Source organism: Hermetia illucens, chromosome 5 (assembly GCF_905115235.1).
Source record: "Hermetia illucens chromosome 5, iHerIll2.2.curated.20191125, whole genome shotgun sequence".
Taxonomy (NCBI): domain Eukaryota; kingdom Metazoa; phylum Arthropoda; class Insecta; order Diptera; family Stratiomyidae; genus Hermetia; species Hermetia illucens.
This window is the reverse complement of record NC_051853.1, coordinates 83,657,268-83,673,670: the sequence shown is the minus strand read 5'-3', so window position 1 is coordinate 83,673,670 and position 16,403 is coordinate 83,657,268. Positions and strand designations below refer to the sequence as shown.

Sequence of the window (16,403 nt, the reverse complement as noted above, 5' to 3'; positions counted from 1 at the left end):
ACACAAACACACCTAATATTCGTCGTAATGAAACCAACTGAAATGAGGGAATCAAATAGCTAATAGTAATCCCACAAACAAGTCCAGAAACCGGAAGCGTAGCACTTCAGGAAACTGGAAGCTCAGCACTTCAGGTAAGAAAGGTTTTGTTGATCTTTCAAGTAACATATACGGTTTTATTTATACATAACTCGTAGTGTATATACGTCGAACATACCCGATATTTAAAGGGACGTTGAAGACCACCTTATCCCGCATAAGCTATCAAATTTCTTAATTCTTAGCTCTGATGGGGAATTATGGATCTTATTGCAGAAAATCCTAGTTCCTTAACCGATTCAATATCACAGATTTTGTTAAATCAAACCCATCCTTTTTGTACCAAAAATACTTAAGGACAGTATTCGCGACACTGTTTGAATAATCGTGAAGCAAGCTGGGTTTGGGAAGAACTGTCGAACTAGTAATGCAGCACACGCGGCTCGCTTACTCATGGAAAAACATCGTGAGAAGCATCGCCCTCTCTACATCGCATTTCTGGATCCACAGAAGGCATTTGATAATGTGCCACACGAACTCATCTGGTATGCTCTACGACGACCTTTAGTGCCAGAAGAACTCAATTGTTCTACCAAAATCCGAAAATTAAAGTTTGAAGTGTGGCGGGCATATCGAAACCACTTGCCGTTGTCCATCAAGGAAGCCCCTTTACCATTCCTGTTATGGACACTGTCACACGAGACACTCAACGTCCAGCACCCTATAAACTGCTTTATGCCGATAATGTTTTCGTAGCAAAGCAGATCGCGAATAACTTAATCAAAAATGAAATTATCGCTTCTTAAATTGGATCTGAATAGAATAGAATTTTTGTCGTCCCAGATATGATATCAAAATCATACTTGGGGACTTTAACAGCCAAGTAGGGAAGGAGTCAGTATTCAGGCGATACGTTGACTCCCATAGCTTACACGAAAAAACAAATGATAACGGACTGCGGACTATTCAATTAGCAGGGTCACACGAGATGGTTATTGGAAGTACCTGGTTTGCGCGGAAAGCAGTCCACAAACATACGTGGGTCTCTCCAGACGGGACCACTTTCAACCAAATTGACCACGTGTTGATCGAACGCCGCCACCTCTCAGCCTTGATGAATGTCAGAACATATAGGGGGGCCAATATAGACTCGGATCACTATCTCGTTGGCATGGTGCTTCGAGCTCGAATAACAATACCACCCAGAATCCCCTCTGACAATCAGGTGAGAGTGAACACTGAAGCCATCCACAACACAACCCTCCGCGGCACCTATAAGAGGGAAATGGATGACGCAATAACCGCAGTCAACGGAGGACCTGGACCATCAACAAAAGATCTTCACAATCACCTGAAGAACGTGATCATGGATACGGCCACAAACATACTTGGCCCCAGCCGCAAAAGGAGTCGGAACGGCTGGTTTGACGATGAATGTAAGCTAGCAACGGAACGGAAGAATGCTGCATACCGAGTAATGTTGCATTCTCAAAGAACACGGGCACGCGCAGAGACTTATCACGAACTCCGTCAAGCGGAGAAGCGACTTCACAGATGCAAAAAGGAAGCCTGGGAGAACCAACAAATCTGTGAACTAGAAAAGTACAGGGAGCAACCGCACCAGGCGGGCAAGTTTTACCAACAAGTCAGCAGGATGAAGCTTTATACACCTCGATGCTCATCCTGCCGAGACAAAGAGGGAAATCTGATTTCCGACAGAATGGGCATATTAGAGCGATGGGTTGAGTACTTTGATGAGCTATTGAACAACCAGAACATCGGCGAGTTGGAGGTCCCGCCAACTGAAGACGACGGACAAATACTGCCACCACCAAGTTTAGGAGAAACAGTCCGTGCAATTCATGGGCTAAAAAATCATAAGTCGCCAAGAGCCGATGGAATTACAACCGAATTCGTTAAATATGGAAGCGACCAGTTACACCAAGTGGTTCATCAACTTGTGCTCAAGGTATGGGGCAGCGAATCAATGCCTGACGATTGGCAACGAGGCATTATCTGTCTCATACATAAAAAGGGAGATATCACACAGTGCACCAATTATAGAGGTATCACGTTGCTGAGTACCATCTATAAGATATTCTCCACTATCTTGCTAGACCGGATAGCCCCATACGCCCAGAACATCATTGGTCCATACCAAAGAGGCTTCACTCCAGGCAAATCAGCAACAGATTAGATTTTCTCTCTGCGGCAAGCGATGGAAAAACTTTTGGAATATGGACAACAGTTGCACCATCTGTTCATCGACTTTAAAGCCGCCTATGATAGCATAGCCAGGATAAAACTGTACACGGCCATGAGAGAATTCGGTATCCCGACGAAATATGATAAGACTGACTAGGCTGACCCTGACCAATGTGCGAGACCAGATAAAAGCAGCAGGATCACTCTGAAGACCATTCGACATCAACAAGGGTCTCCGACAAGGGGATGCCCTATCATGCGTCCTCTTTAACCTGGCCCTCGAGAAAGTGATCCGTGATGCTGAGGTAAATGCAAGAGGTACGATCCTCTTCAAGTCCACCCAACTACTGGCCTATGCTGACGATATCGACATCATGGGAAGAACCACCCGAGACGTACAAACTGCCTTCATCCAGATCGAGCAGGCGACGCGAGATCTTGGGCTGCACATCAATGAAGGGAAGCCAAAATATATGGTGGCAACGTCAGCACCGAAGACGAATCAACCAACAACATCAAACCGCACTCGTCAAACACGAAGAAGAATAAGGATAGGAGAATACAACTTTGAGACCGTTAACAATTTCTCCTATCTAGGGTCGAAAATCACAACCGATAACAACTACGATGATGAAATCCGCGCCCGGTTGTTATCAGCCAACAGAGCCTATTTCAGCTTACAAAGACTGTTTCGCTCGAAACGTCTCACCATAGGGTCAAAGCTCTTACTGTACAAGACTATGATCTTGCCAGTCCTCATGTATTCTTCGGAAACTTGGGTTCTTAGCAAGAAAAATTGCGAACTCTTGGCCGCGTTCGAGATAAGAATCCTCCGAAGAATTTTTGGCTCCTACATGAGGATGGACGATTCCGTAGTCTACACAATGACGAAATCTATGAGCGATACCATGACCATCCGGTTGTGGATAAAATCCGGCTGAATAGGTTACACTGGGCGGGTCACTTAATCCGTATGGATTATGATGATCCCACCTGGAAAGTCTATAAGGGCAATATCTATGGTAGAAAAAGAAGACGAAGCGGACCGTGCCTAAGATGGAGCGATGGCGTAGGTCAGGACGCCAGACAGCTTTTAGGGATATCGAATTGGTGGACCTCGGCGCAAAACCAGGATGTCTGGAGTTCCTTATTAAGGCAGGCCTAGACCGGATACCGGTTGTTGCGCCGTTGATGATGATGATGATTCCCATAAAAAAGGCACTATCATTGTTAGTGAGAGTTACCTGCCCAGAACTAAGCGTTTTAAATATCTCGGATCAGTGCTGTCAGCCAATAGAGAACTGCCTTATGAAATTGCTTCAGATATTATGGCAACCTAGATGAAATGGCTTTCCTCAATTTACATTCTTTCTGATCGCCATATCAACGAAGGTCTCAAATGTAAGATTTGCCGCAGTGTTGTCTGCCCTGTCGCCTCTATTGTTTTGAGTGTTGGCTTGGCCTACTATAAAAGAGAATGAACGGTGCGTCGCGGTGATGGACACGAAGATATTGCATTGAATCCACGGTGCAACACGCTTTGATCACATCGGAAATAAGGATATCCGTGATCGATATGCGAGAGAAGCGTCTTCGTTGGTATGGTTATGTAATTTGTGCTAACGAGAGATCACTTGCCAAGATTGGTCTGAACATCGAAGTTAATAATAAACTACTAAAAGGCCGATCGAAACGACCTGGCTTAATATGTTGGATAGTGTTGTAAAAGCCTCGCGACTGCATCCGAATCAGGCCTTTGACAGTTGGTGAGTTACCAGGTGCCGAAAACTCTGTCCCTTCACGATCGATTTCTCTGAGAATTTCAGCATTTGGTGGTGGTGGTATATTGTGCAAAGGGAAGGATGTTGTGGACCATCGGCACATTGCAGGCTGCAGGTGCTCGGAATACGGAAGAGTACTTAACACAAATCGCAGATGAGGTTGATACAAATCAACATCAACCATTGCGAGGCGGCGCAACCCATCCGTGAGGAAAACATCGATGTGCCCATAATTAATGGGCCATATCGAAACCACGGTGGTAGTATTTGGATCAAAGATTAAACATGCCAAACCAATGTAGAGAAGAAGCCTTCGAGGAAATCATGGAGCTCTCGGAGGAGGGAGTCATCAGAGGGAAGGTGAAATCTACAGCTGGTATATTCCACCCAGCGCTATACTTGCCGAGTATGGGCAGCTGTTTGCCGCTCTGGCTTTGGATGCAAGACGACATTGGCCGACCAGAGTAGCATGGCGATTTCAATGCGACAACTAACGTGAGGGGACATGTGCTTCTCGAAGCATTCGCGGTGCTAGACGTGGTACTGGTGAATGGTCGGGCCTCGTACACTTTCCAGGGAAGGGACCTGGGGTCTATTATGGATCTGACATACGTGAGCCAGTAGAGCCGCTTGGCATGTCAGTGAGTACTATACTCCCAGCGACCACCATGCAATCTGTCTAAATCAAAGGCTCGAAAAAGAGTTCTCACAGAATGCTCGGTCGGCTGGACGACAAAAAGGTTTTGAGGGGGACATCCGCAGCGCGCAAACCTGACATATTCCTGAATGGTACGACTAGAGGAAAATCCACCCAAATCGCCCGATGAGTGACGGAAGCATGCGAACCCAACTACTGGTGCAACAACGAAATCGCGAGCTTGCGAGCCGCATGTTTCCGAGCAAAGAGGCTTTGCCCGAGGCTTACAGGATAGTGGCGACGAAGGAATATTCCCCGTCCAGTGGAAAAAGTAAAAGTTGGTGTTGCTTCTTAAACCTGGTAAGCCACCTGGAAACCCAGGGTCGTGTCATCCTATCTGCCTGCTAGATACAATTTAGAATATGATGGATAGAGTCTTCTACATCAGACTCCTATCCATCTTCGAAGCCAGCAAAGTTTTGTCGGAACGCCAGTTGGGTTTCCGACGTGCCCACTCTACGGGCGACGCAATTAACATGGTAGTAAATCTGACAAAAGGTGCACTGATTTCTGGCGGCTGCTGTGCCGTGTTAGCGCTGGATGTCAAAAACACATTCAACTCAGCCAACTGAAGCAGAATTAAAGGGCTTTAGCTGACATAAGTATCCTCGAGTATTTAGCGAATTTAGTGGAAAACTACCTCTCAGAAAGGACTCCCTGGTAGGGGACGGATACCACCACAGGAATCGGTACTTGGTCCTCCATTGTGGAACATCATGCATAAATGTGTGTATATGTGCTTGCTCTTTCCGTCCCAGAGGGATTTCATCCATTAAAAATAGCATATCTACTTTTCACCTGAAGTATTTTACTTTGGCTGCAGAAACTGATATCGAGCCGGCTTTGTTCACGGCTTGTTGGACAAAGGCTGAAAAAAAAAGAAGAAGTAGTTTCCCTTTCTTCTGGTTATACCGTTAAAGCTGTAGGCGAAGATTTTAACATGAAGGAGGCTACAGCACGAGTCCCCATATGGAAAGTTCTGCTCCTGCAATTTATCCCATTTAATATGAATCGAACATAATCATTGCTCTTCACTTTCCAACGGAAAATAATGCTCATGAGGTCCCTGATATGATTGAATTTAAATGTATCCAGGGAAAAGTGGAGCATCATATGATGACTATCTCTTAACACCTTCGAATTTGTTTGGTCCAGCTCCAATACTAAGCTAAAACCATTCGTGGACTTATCCTTCTCGCCATTCAAGTACTTTATCCTCTAATGTCTAAAATCAATGCCCAGGTTCTATTCATCCAGCATGCGAATGATATCCCCTGTTTAATATCAGAGATCTGTTCATTCCAAAAAAGGAGTCCATCGCGCAAACGTTGATTAATAACCTTTGGCTTCGGTCCAGGGCCAATCATTTTTCCCAGGCACTTCCGCAGGATGGAAAGTTGTCCCTCTTACAGGAAATTCCTACTGTAGCGATCAAATACGAGGCTTCTCCTTCCCGCTTTTGTGGGCTCTATGAACGATGTGAGATTCATTGAGATGTGTATCTTTCACTGAATTGATAACTTCCAAACACACCAGACCTAGTCCCTATGGGAAAAAGTGATTCACAGGAAATAGATCGGACCATTTCAGCTATGAGCAATTTCGAACTGTGTTTCAGGCCGCCGATATTCGGTAATATTTTTGCAACTGGCACGGGGGCGCCGGCTGCTTTTTGGTAAGCCTAGGTAACCGCTAAAGCCTAGCTTTGCGTCAGTCAAAGCCTCCAGGTATTGGCGAGTGGACCGGCTTCCATTTTGGCAGTGAATTTTTCTCCACGGTTCGAGGACTTCCCTACTGTCATTATCTCTATCGCGTTGATCTCCGCCTACTCTGATCGGTTGGTTGGTTGAGGCAGTCTGAGTTTGCGATGACGGTGCACGTATGACACCGACGCTCGTTGAAGAAATATTGAAAAATCAGTGAGCCATATACCCCCCCTCATGTTAACATGTTTTTATGAAACTGGTCATTCCAACGATGCACGAAAATGATTCAATCTTGGATGAAAACCAGCAGCCGATGATATCCATGGACGGCGTCATGGAGTAAGTCTGTCAGTCTCGGTGTTGGTTACTTCTCCACAGAAGTGAGAATTTAGTTTTACGATTTTAATTTATAGGATTTTCAGCATGTTTGATGGGTTTGATGGGTTTTTCAAGTTTCCCTAAGTAATGTTAACAGTCATTTCCTTAGTCGAAATTGGAAATTGACCAAAATTTCCTATTTGAACCTTTCATTTCTAAGCTCTAGGGTTTGAATTTTCATCCCCGATAGAAGTAAAATCTAAACAAAAATAAATGAGTCTATCTTACCAATCGATATTCTTTAAGTAGCTGGGCAGCTCCTCCCAATTTTCGACAAGATGATTGATGATATAAGTGGTGACGGCAGGACTAATCCATTCACGAGCATGTATTCCACCATCAATCCAAATGGCTTCATTCGCCGGATGACCGTTTGAAATTCTATAAGAAAATGGTTACGGCAAAATTGATTTGAAATTTGTCGGTGTATCATAATGAACTAGAAGTTGAATGAAGGACTACTAACTTCAATAGTTTCAATGCGCGGCCTTCATGCGTTGTTCCAATTGTTTGGACGCTGCATAGATCGGGGTAGGTTTTAGCGAGATAATCTAAATATCCAACAATGTCGTTGAAATTATGATATGCTTTCCATGTTAGGCGATGTCCTGAAAGGGAGAAAATATTGTGAATAATGTGCCTCCAAATGGGCTGTAAGCTTGCATAATTAAAAAAAATATGACGGGAAACACTCGCCGGAAGCTCAACTCCCAACATGTTCAAGACCGTCCATTAAAACGTATCCTCACATCAGAATGCACATTTTGCTCTAATTTCTTCCTGTTTTCAAGTATCATTCATACTTCATTCACTTCCGTCAAGCAGTTGTTTACCCCCAACGTTTCAAAACAGGTACCGATATCTTCGCGGGAAACGTTTATAATTTCTGCACGTCTCCATCCAACCATTACGGGGAAATAACATTTGGTATCGATTTAACGACGTTACCCTTTTCAAATTGTGATTTCACTGAGCTTGATTATATCGCATGCAGATTTTTCGCACATCGTCACGATACTTTCAACGTATCCACGTAGGTTGCCACAAAACTCAAGTTGTGGTGTCTCCTTTCTCTGCCACTTGAAAATGCAATTTAAATGAAAAAATCGATGGACGAGTTATCTAGTCGAGGTTAATGATTTGATATGAAGCTTGTAAAACGCGAGGGAAGTTTCCCCGCAGTGAGGTCGGTAGGAAGCTATCGGTGGGAGGTTTTTTACTAACATTTTGTAGGTTTTGTGGGTTAAGTAATCCTTGGTCTTATGGAAGTTTTACGTCTACCACTAGAGCGAATTTGTAACATAAAAAGAAAGCTGATATGCCATACTTTCCCTTTCAGAAACGTATCAATGTTATATGTAATAAGAAAACTGGGCTTATTTTAATAGGTTCATGGATCTTCGAGAAAGGAAAAACAGGACTCCGAAGACTCTCTGGAAGGATCGGATTGAAAGATTATTAATGATTGATCCCTTTATGCAAGTTTATGTGGGTTAGCGACCTGCTGATTTCGTTTAATACTACCCAAACGTCAACAGCGCCTAGGATTGAGACTCACCAGGAAGCTCGCTTTCTTCAACTAACGAGAATTTAAGACTCTGGAAAGTACTCTACTATTTTTTTTTACCCTGGCAAGCCAAGTGGTAGCCGACGCGAATGCTGTGCAAGCTGCGCTCTCCTAACCTGGCCCGGTTTCTGACAGGATTCTGACTGCAAGATTCCGGTCCAGTTTAAGGAGTATCATAAGTATTCAGTGCTATGTACCAACGAAGATTTCCGATATACTGCGGAAGAATGCTTTCTATGAGGAACTACACATATCTAAAGAGAAGTTTCATGATCGTAGTGGTTGAACTGAATGCCTTGACTTTGACAAAGTAAGTTAAGGACTGTAAAGATAATGATAGGAGGTTTATGGAATTCTACAGCTTCCACCGTCTCGTCATTGGTGCCATGTTGTTCGAGCACAGAGCTTGCCATAAGGTCAGTTAGGTTTCCACTGACCGATTCCGTACGAACAAGCAGATTGATCACCTTGCGACCAGTAGTGGAGTTGTCTCCTGATTGTGCGTAACAAGAGAGGCGCTGACGTCAGCCTCGAAAGAAATCATCACCTAATGGTCGCTTACGTTCGCTTGCGTGTTGCGTCTGCCACTTCTCGCAGAGTTGGATAGCTGCGATCCTCCAAGTTTTTCTAGGACGCTTTTCAGATCGGCGGCCACGTACTGAAGGAGCAATCTGACCGACTGCGGAATCATGGAAGCGAATCGATGAGCAGGAGGGATTGAATGCCCTATTGATGATTGCAACGAGGGTCTGCCTCGTCTTCGTTTTCTACCATAGATATGGCCCTTATAGACTTTCCGGGCAGGATCATCCTCATCCATACGGATTAAGTGCCCCGCCCACCGTAACCTATTGAGCCGGATTTTATCCACAACCGGACGGTCATGGTATCGCTCATAGATTTCGTCATTGTGTAGGCTACGGAATCGTCCATCCTCATGTAGGCGGCCAAAAATTCTTCGGAGGATTCTTCTCTCGAACGCGGCCAAGAGTTCGCAATTTTTCTTGCTAAGAACCCAAGTTTCCGAGGAATAAATGAGGACTGGCAAGATCATAGTCTTGTACAGTAAGAGCTTCGAGCGGAACATTCTTTGTAAGCTGAAATAGGTTCTGTTGGCTGACAACAGCCGTGTGCGGATTTCATCATCGTAGCTGTTATCGGTTGTGATATTCGACCCTAGATAGGAGAAATTGTCAACGGTCTCAAAGTTGTATTCTCCTATCCTTATTCTTCCTGTTTGACCAGTGCGATTTGATGTTGTTGGTTGGTTGGTCTTCGGTGCTGACGTTGCCACCATATATTTTGTCTTGCCTTCATTGATGTGCAGCCCAAGATCTCGCACTAATCGCCGCCTGCTCGATCTGGATGAAGGCAGTTTGTACGTCTCGGGTGGTTCTTCCCATGATGCCGATATCGCCAGCATAGGCCAGTAGTTGAGTGGACTTAAAGAGGATCGTACCTCTTGCATTTACATCAGCATCACGAATCACTTTCTCGAGGGCCAGGTTAAAGAGGACGCATTATAGGGCATCCCCTTGTCGTAGACCGTTGTTGATGTCGAATGGTCTTGAGAGTGATTCTGCTGCTTTTATCTGATCTCGCACATTGGTCAGGGTCAACCTTGTCCTTGCGTCACGATTTAGTATTGTGTGGCTGCTGGCTATTTCCGAAACTCAAAAGACCATTGTGACACCTAGGAAAAATGTCAAAGGAATTTGAGATCTAAAAGGGAATCTGCCAGGGGTGCGCCCTATCATTGATATTATTACTTCTGGTTATCGGTGACGTTCTCCATACTGCCTTCTTCGGTGGACGTGGAGCGTTCCAATGGACCATGGCATCCATCGCGGCTACGCTGGTAGCGTCGGTTTGATCTTTCGCCAGGTAATGGATCTTCGTCAAATGAATCTGGATTCAGAAAAAACGACAAGTAAATTCGACTGAAGGTCCTGACCGTTGTCGGCGAGTACGTGGAGACAGCACTCTTTAAACTTGAGTAGAGTCAGACTGAAGGTAAACACCAAAATATTAAGGATTTCAGTCTACCGGGTCATGGAAATCTCCCTATCTGCATTAATGGGCCAAGGATCGAAGGTGTTGATCAATTTTTATATTTATAAAGCGTAAACTTGATGTTGTTTGGCGCATAACCAGCGCTCGATCGGCCCTCGCTGCATTGTCTGAATTCTAGAAATACAATTATATCAACACCTATGGGAGTAGCACCTGGAAAGCGACCACCATTGCTACTCAAAAGCTCCAAGCATTCGTCAACATTTGCCTGCGACGTGTCATTGGGATACCCTGGAATGATACAATTTCGAACAAAGAACTTGGTAGGCACACAGATCAGTTAACTGTAAACGTGTTGATCAGTAGGCAGAAGTGGCAATGGATAGATCACACAGTAAGGAAGGGTGCCAACGCTATCGCTGACTATACCATGCAGTGGAACCCAATATCTCAAGTTGACCAACGAGTGGGTCGGCCCAGAAACACATAGCCAGTAGTAACAGTAGAGAAATGCGGATGACTTGAAAATCGTCCGGAAAGCTTGTGCGCATTTCAGTAAACCGTGAATGATGATGCGTTAACGTGTCTGGCGTGCTATGAACCATTAAGGGGCAACCATGTATCAATAGTTGGTGGTGTCTTTTATCCCCAACTGCCAGGTATTCCTGCAGTTTCCCCACCCACCACCTGAGACACGGCCGTGGAGCACAGCCATTCAGACTGAAGCTATCCGTCTCGCCTCTTTCCACAACCGTATACTATTTTTTCATTATTTACTATATTTTTTTGTGTGATGGTGACCCCGTGCTAGAATGTAGAATAGCCTGAAAGCCCCAATAGACACAAGTATGACTGCGACCGTGGTGAGCTGCGCATCAAGCTTTCCAAATTTCGAACCGTATAACTCCGAAAGTTGATTCAAAATGGTCCAGCAAGCTTTGCGATGTATAACATAGCAGATAAACAAAACCAGTATGTGGAAGTCATCGTAATGTTGCCATTGCGTTACATCCCTGAAGTCCTTGACATTATTACAGAGTTGGGAACAGATAGCTCATACAACAGGTTACGTTAATACCTAATGAAGTGGATGTGTAGGAATATAATGGACAATTGGACTGCTAAGTTTGCTCATTAAATCAACGGAGAAAGTTCTTGGCGAGATTTTCTAGAGTATCCAACCCGAAAAGGGTGGAGTAGAGGTGCCCTCCATACGAAAAACGTACGCTGGCGAAAACCTCGTTAACCTCGACCTGTGACGCGGTCAAGGACTACTGGGAGAAAATGCTTTGGCTTCTACCCCGGAGCGTATGTGCTTTTAATGAAATACCCGCGGCGGGGCTACCAGGTCGTGGTCGACTGGAGGACGTCATAACGTACGCTGCGCTCACGCTAGTCAGTGGTGATTACGGCGAGAACACCAAAGTGTGGAATTCATTCTCAACAGATGCCCTCAGTCCATGACTGTGTTGTAATGTCTTTTAACGGTATCGCCTTAGGTCACCCCGTAAACTGATCAACAATCCTGAGGCAATATTTTTAGCCGTGCGAATCCCACAAAGTGCCCAAAATGTCTAGGTATATTATGTGGAAGTTCGTCATTAAGCTAGGGAATACATCTATCTCTTTGCTAGCATGCCTAATGAATTTACTTTTGACATGCGATGCATTCTCTGGCCCAAGAATTCACATCCTTGTTCTTGGAAGACCAGAAATATTTGCTGAAGGCAGCTATCAATGCTTTGTGTTTGGGAGAGCGGTCGTGAGCACGTTCGATGTCCGCCTCGAGAAATGAGGGTCCGAGCTGCCGCACCCGTGGCCTGTATCGAACTCCGGCGTGTGCTGGTGCCATAGGAGGTCTGCAGATCAGGCCACTTAATGTATCAGCCCATGCACTTTTCTCGCGAATCAAAAAAAAAATTAAGTTCACTGGGGGACGCGACAACGTCCAACCGAAGCGCAGCAATACGTCGCAGTGTATGACCCCTTGGTAGGTGCAGTTATCTAATAGACGCGCGGTAGTCTCAATGCTCTCCATCCCCATACCCAACAAGCTATTCCCTCAGCGGCTGAAATTAGTGACAGCAAACTGCACGCCAATCAGAACTTACGGATACACGTAAGTAGAAATGAGTTTTGACTTGCGTTGGACTTTTTCGTGGCGCTTCATTTTGGCTACCATTGTCAAGAGAAATTTTAACATATGTAAACAACACCTACCGAATGTAATATATCTCAATCAATTAAGCAAGATGTGCAGTACCACATCAGCACTACTGGCTTCCCAATCTTCCTGAAGGTGCGCCCTTTATCACTTCAGGTATTCCATTCCATTCATCCAATATTTTTCACATTATTTACCAAACCGTCGCGGTTTTTCCATCTTGGATCTCGATAAGACTTACCACAAAATCGCTGTAGTTTCCGAAGATATACCAAATTAGGCACACCTGGAGTGCATTTTGCAACGTTTCCTTGACAATGGTCTAATTCTTAACGTTGAAAATGGCAGATTTCTCCAAACGGCGGGTGAAATTTCTGCGCCATTCCATTACCTATGCCGTTAGGGGTGATGTAATGGCCTAGAAACCTGACCCAGGCAAGGGGCAATCGATCGCGGGGACGGTCAAAAACCTTATAAGGTTCTTAAGTATGGTAAAGTTATACCGTCGTTTTCTGCCCAAAGCCGCTCATTATCAGACATTACTTAATGTCTTCCTGTCTGGCCCTAGGACCAAGAAATTGCGAGTGGTTTTGTGGTCTCCAGAAGTCGTCAAAACATTTCAACCAAAAAGCAACAGCTGCTAGACGCTACACTTCTGGCATTCCCTTAGCAGGAGCACCCTCAGAGATCGCACTGGGCGCTGCTTTTCACGAGATGGTGAACCAAAGCTGGCAACTGTTTTGTTTCTTCTCAAAACTACCCCATATGCCCCATAGCCCATACTATGGGCTCGGGACGACTTCTGGTCTTCAGGCCAGAGCTGGAAAGGACTAGGTTGCGGCTACCTTGATCCGGTATCATTGTTATCACCCGGCGTTATCGAGCCCGGCTAGCACAGAGGCATGCATGCACAGATCGAAGGGACGAGATGACCTTCGCGGTTGTTGGCGGGTTGACCATAGGAAACTCGGAAGATTATTTTGGCCTGCTTCATATACATCCTCTGTATCTTTTTTAAGGTTTTGTGTGAAACAAAACCTTATTAGAATCGAGACGGTGTCTGTCTGTCCGTCTGTCCGTCTGTCTGTCTGTCTGTCTGTCTGTCTGTCTGTCTGTCACACCCGATTTATTCGGAAACGGCTTCACCGATTGTCATGAAAATTGCAGTAAGTGGCGCCATCTTGTGTTAAGTTTAAGGGGGGGCTTCCCGTACATGTGAATGGAGAGTGCAAATTTTTTTTTCACAGAATGTAGCCAAGTAGGGTATCAAATGAAAGGTCTCAATTAATACTTTTCGAATCTGGTTCAATATTTGATATTAGATGAAACATAGGGGAGTGAGGGTTGAAAATATGACCCACAAAAAGTGTAACAGGTCTCGTTCTCAGAACCTATCCAACCGAAAAATCTGAAAAAAATCACAGTGGTGCATCTCTACGAAATCTAGGCCTCAAAATATATCCGGTTCCGATATCTGCCCAAATAAAGTTAATAATAGTATATTTCCACATTTTAGAAATTTACCCGGCACCCCCCCCCCTTATGTTCATCCCAGAAGTACAAAATTTGGCTTGCGTGTAACGAAGAATATAATGCATAGTTTGGTCAAGTTTGAAGAAAATCCAACTATTATTAACAAAGTTATAGGGGGTGAAACTTTACAATTTTTTGTGAATTTCGTGCACTCTTCAACCCGCATGACGTCATCATCACATATCAATTCGTCAATATCACAACGAAATAAATTCTTATGAATTGGGTCGCAGACAATTATTTTGATTTAGTTTGTTAGTTATTTGTGAACCAGACATGTGAGTATGTAGGTATATAATATATGCGTGCTAATGAACTTTGCGGGTAGTGCCTAATTCAGATAGATATAAGAAGTAAATCGGAAATATGGGTACGATAAATTTAGATACGTGCATATATGTGTTCAGTAGGTAATAGGCAGTTTGTTTGTTTAGGGTGAGCGTGATATCTATGGCTCTAATATCTACGTATGTCTCGTAGTTTGGAAAAATATGAAGGATTATGTTGGATTTGTAACTATATACGGACAGAAAAATGTGCGTTGAAGTTTCTCACATAAGATGAACACAAAACCTTTATACCCGAAGCGCGAGCTTCCGGTATTCCGACTTGTTTTTTATTCCAAGCGTTGGTGTGTTGCTTTCATCAAATCGCCGTCGTAATTCAGGTTTCAACTTTCTGAACAAGCAGAACATGGAAAACTACTTCCCCCGACTATTTTGATTATTTCACTTCCACTTCCATTTCCAATTGTAAAGTTACGACTTGTAGACTAAGTTCGTTTTAATGCAATTCATGGATACAATACCGAAAGGGGATATCGATATGGGCAAAAAGGAACAAATTTTGATAGCTTTCAACGCTTCATATATCACGAAAATTAAAAAACGGAAATTGCATGTTTAGAAGCAATTTTACCTTTTCGATTTTGCAGCAATTCAATTTCCTCCTTTGGCGGATTCTCCACTTCGATTAACTTCTGCAAATCATCTATCAAAATTCTGTACGTTATATTTGAATTTTGTAAATAGCTGCGGGCACTCTCCCGTGCACTTTTGTCGATCATGATGTCTACTCTATTTTCAACCGTCTTCCATTTAAGTCCGTCTGAAAAAATAACGAGAAAATTGCATAAATATGAGGTAAGAGCCTGAAAATAAACAATTATTCATAATCACGTTCGGTACATGAATATTAGCCATTGTTCTAGGAGCCAATATACGAGTGAAATTTTTTGAATTTTCTACTTAGTTTTAGGCCCATTGTCTGTTCCCTTTGTTTCCGACTTGCCTCCCGTGAGCATATTGAGCAGGTAATTATCGCACTGCGAAGGAATGCGGCAAGTGAAAATTAATTAATGTATTACCAGAAAGTGTGTACATAATACGGAGAGGTTGACCTCAGGGCGCAGTCGTGCCTTGCCTTGTCTACGTCCAATCAATTCGAAATTAGTTCACCGAATGTGTTTGTAGAAAGTTTGCCCTCGGAGAGGAGACAATATGGCCCATTGAATTTTTCACAAGTTGTTCGTGATGATATCAATTAGCGACCTCAAGTATCCAGCACTTGATGGAAGTGTGCTTATAATGGCACAACGTGGGAGTGAGATTAGTTCGAAATGGGTTGAAAAGTAGGGTAGAATCAAGCTAGCTTTGCTTCCGATCCCAATTGCACAGCAGTCCCAGACTTTGACGAAATGACTGGAATTTCTCCATAGTCTAATTGGTAGCTTCCTGTGAAGAGTTACTTCACTGTAAGAAGAAAGTATGGTGTCACCGGATGGGATTTAAAATGGGTTCTTAAGATAAAGACCAAGAGCAGATTCAAATCGTGACTTTGTGTCTGAGATATAAAGAGACTTGAAAAGGTGCTCATCGTGATGATTCTAATCAGATTTAAGATAGCGGCGTGAGCTCATTTTAACTAAATAGTACTACAATTACTGCAGGTTACCTGCTGGGAAAACTCAATGATATCGCAGGAAGATTTTAAATGAGTTTTGACCTACAACCATGCGAATAATTCCTTTTGGCTATATGTACTTATTGTTAGCTAATATCTTTGGGTAATTGCAATCAAGTAAAAAAATAAATGCTTTAGAGCATATGAAATGAATACTTATGTTTGGAATGAGTGGAAAACATTCCTCTTGAATCACAGCAAGAGTCCAAGAAATAAGAATTCTATATGAACTTTATGTAATTATTCAGAGCTAAGTTCGGAAAAAATCCAACCGTTAATGGAAGCTATGTGGTCTTTCAGGACTTGAACTATTGATCTTTGATGCCATTGAAAACTTCGTATGCTATGTTGCTACCTT

General features: G+C 43.7%; 2 protein-coding genes across 2 annotated transcripts in view; one reads left to right on the top strand and one right to left on the bottom strand.

Moving 5' to 3' along the window:
• LOC119658524 (centrosomal protein of 162 kDa) overlaps positions 1-16,403 on the top strand; it is a 352,018-nt gene that overhangs the window by 248,409 nt on the left and 87,206 nt on the right. The gene's annotated exons all lie outside the window — the stretch shown is intronic.
• The window catches only part of LOC119658527 (carboxypeptidase B-like), a 29,988-nt gene that overhangs the window by 4,736 nt on the left and 8,849 nt on the right, over positions 1-16,403 (bottom strand). Inside the window, exons 2-4 of the mRNA XM_038066005.1 lie at positions 15,002-15,190; positions 7,273-7,414; positions 7,035-7,187 (exon numbers count right to left, since the gene is read on the bottom strand). Of these exons, the coding sequence (XP_037921933.1) occupies positions 7,035-7,187; positions 7,273-7,414; positions 15,002-15,190 (484 nt within the window). The remainder of the gene's footprint in view (positions 1-7,034; positions 7,188-7,272; positions 7,415-15,001; positions 15,191-16,403) is intronic.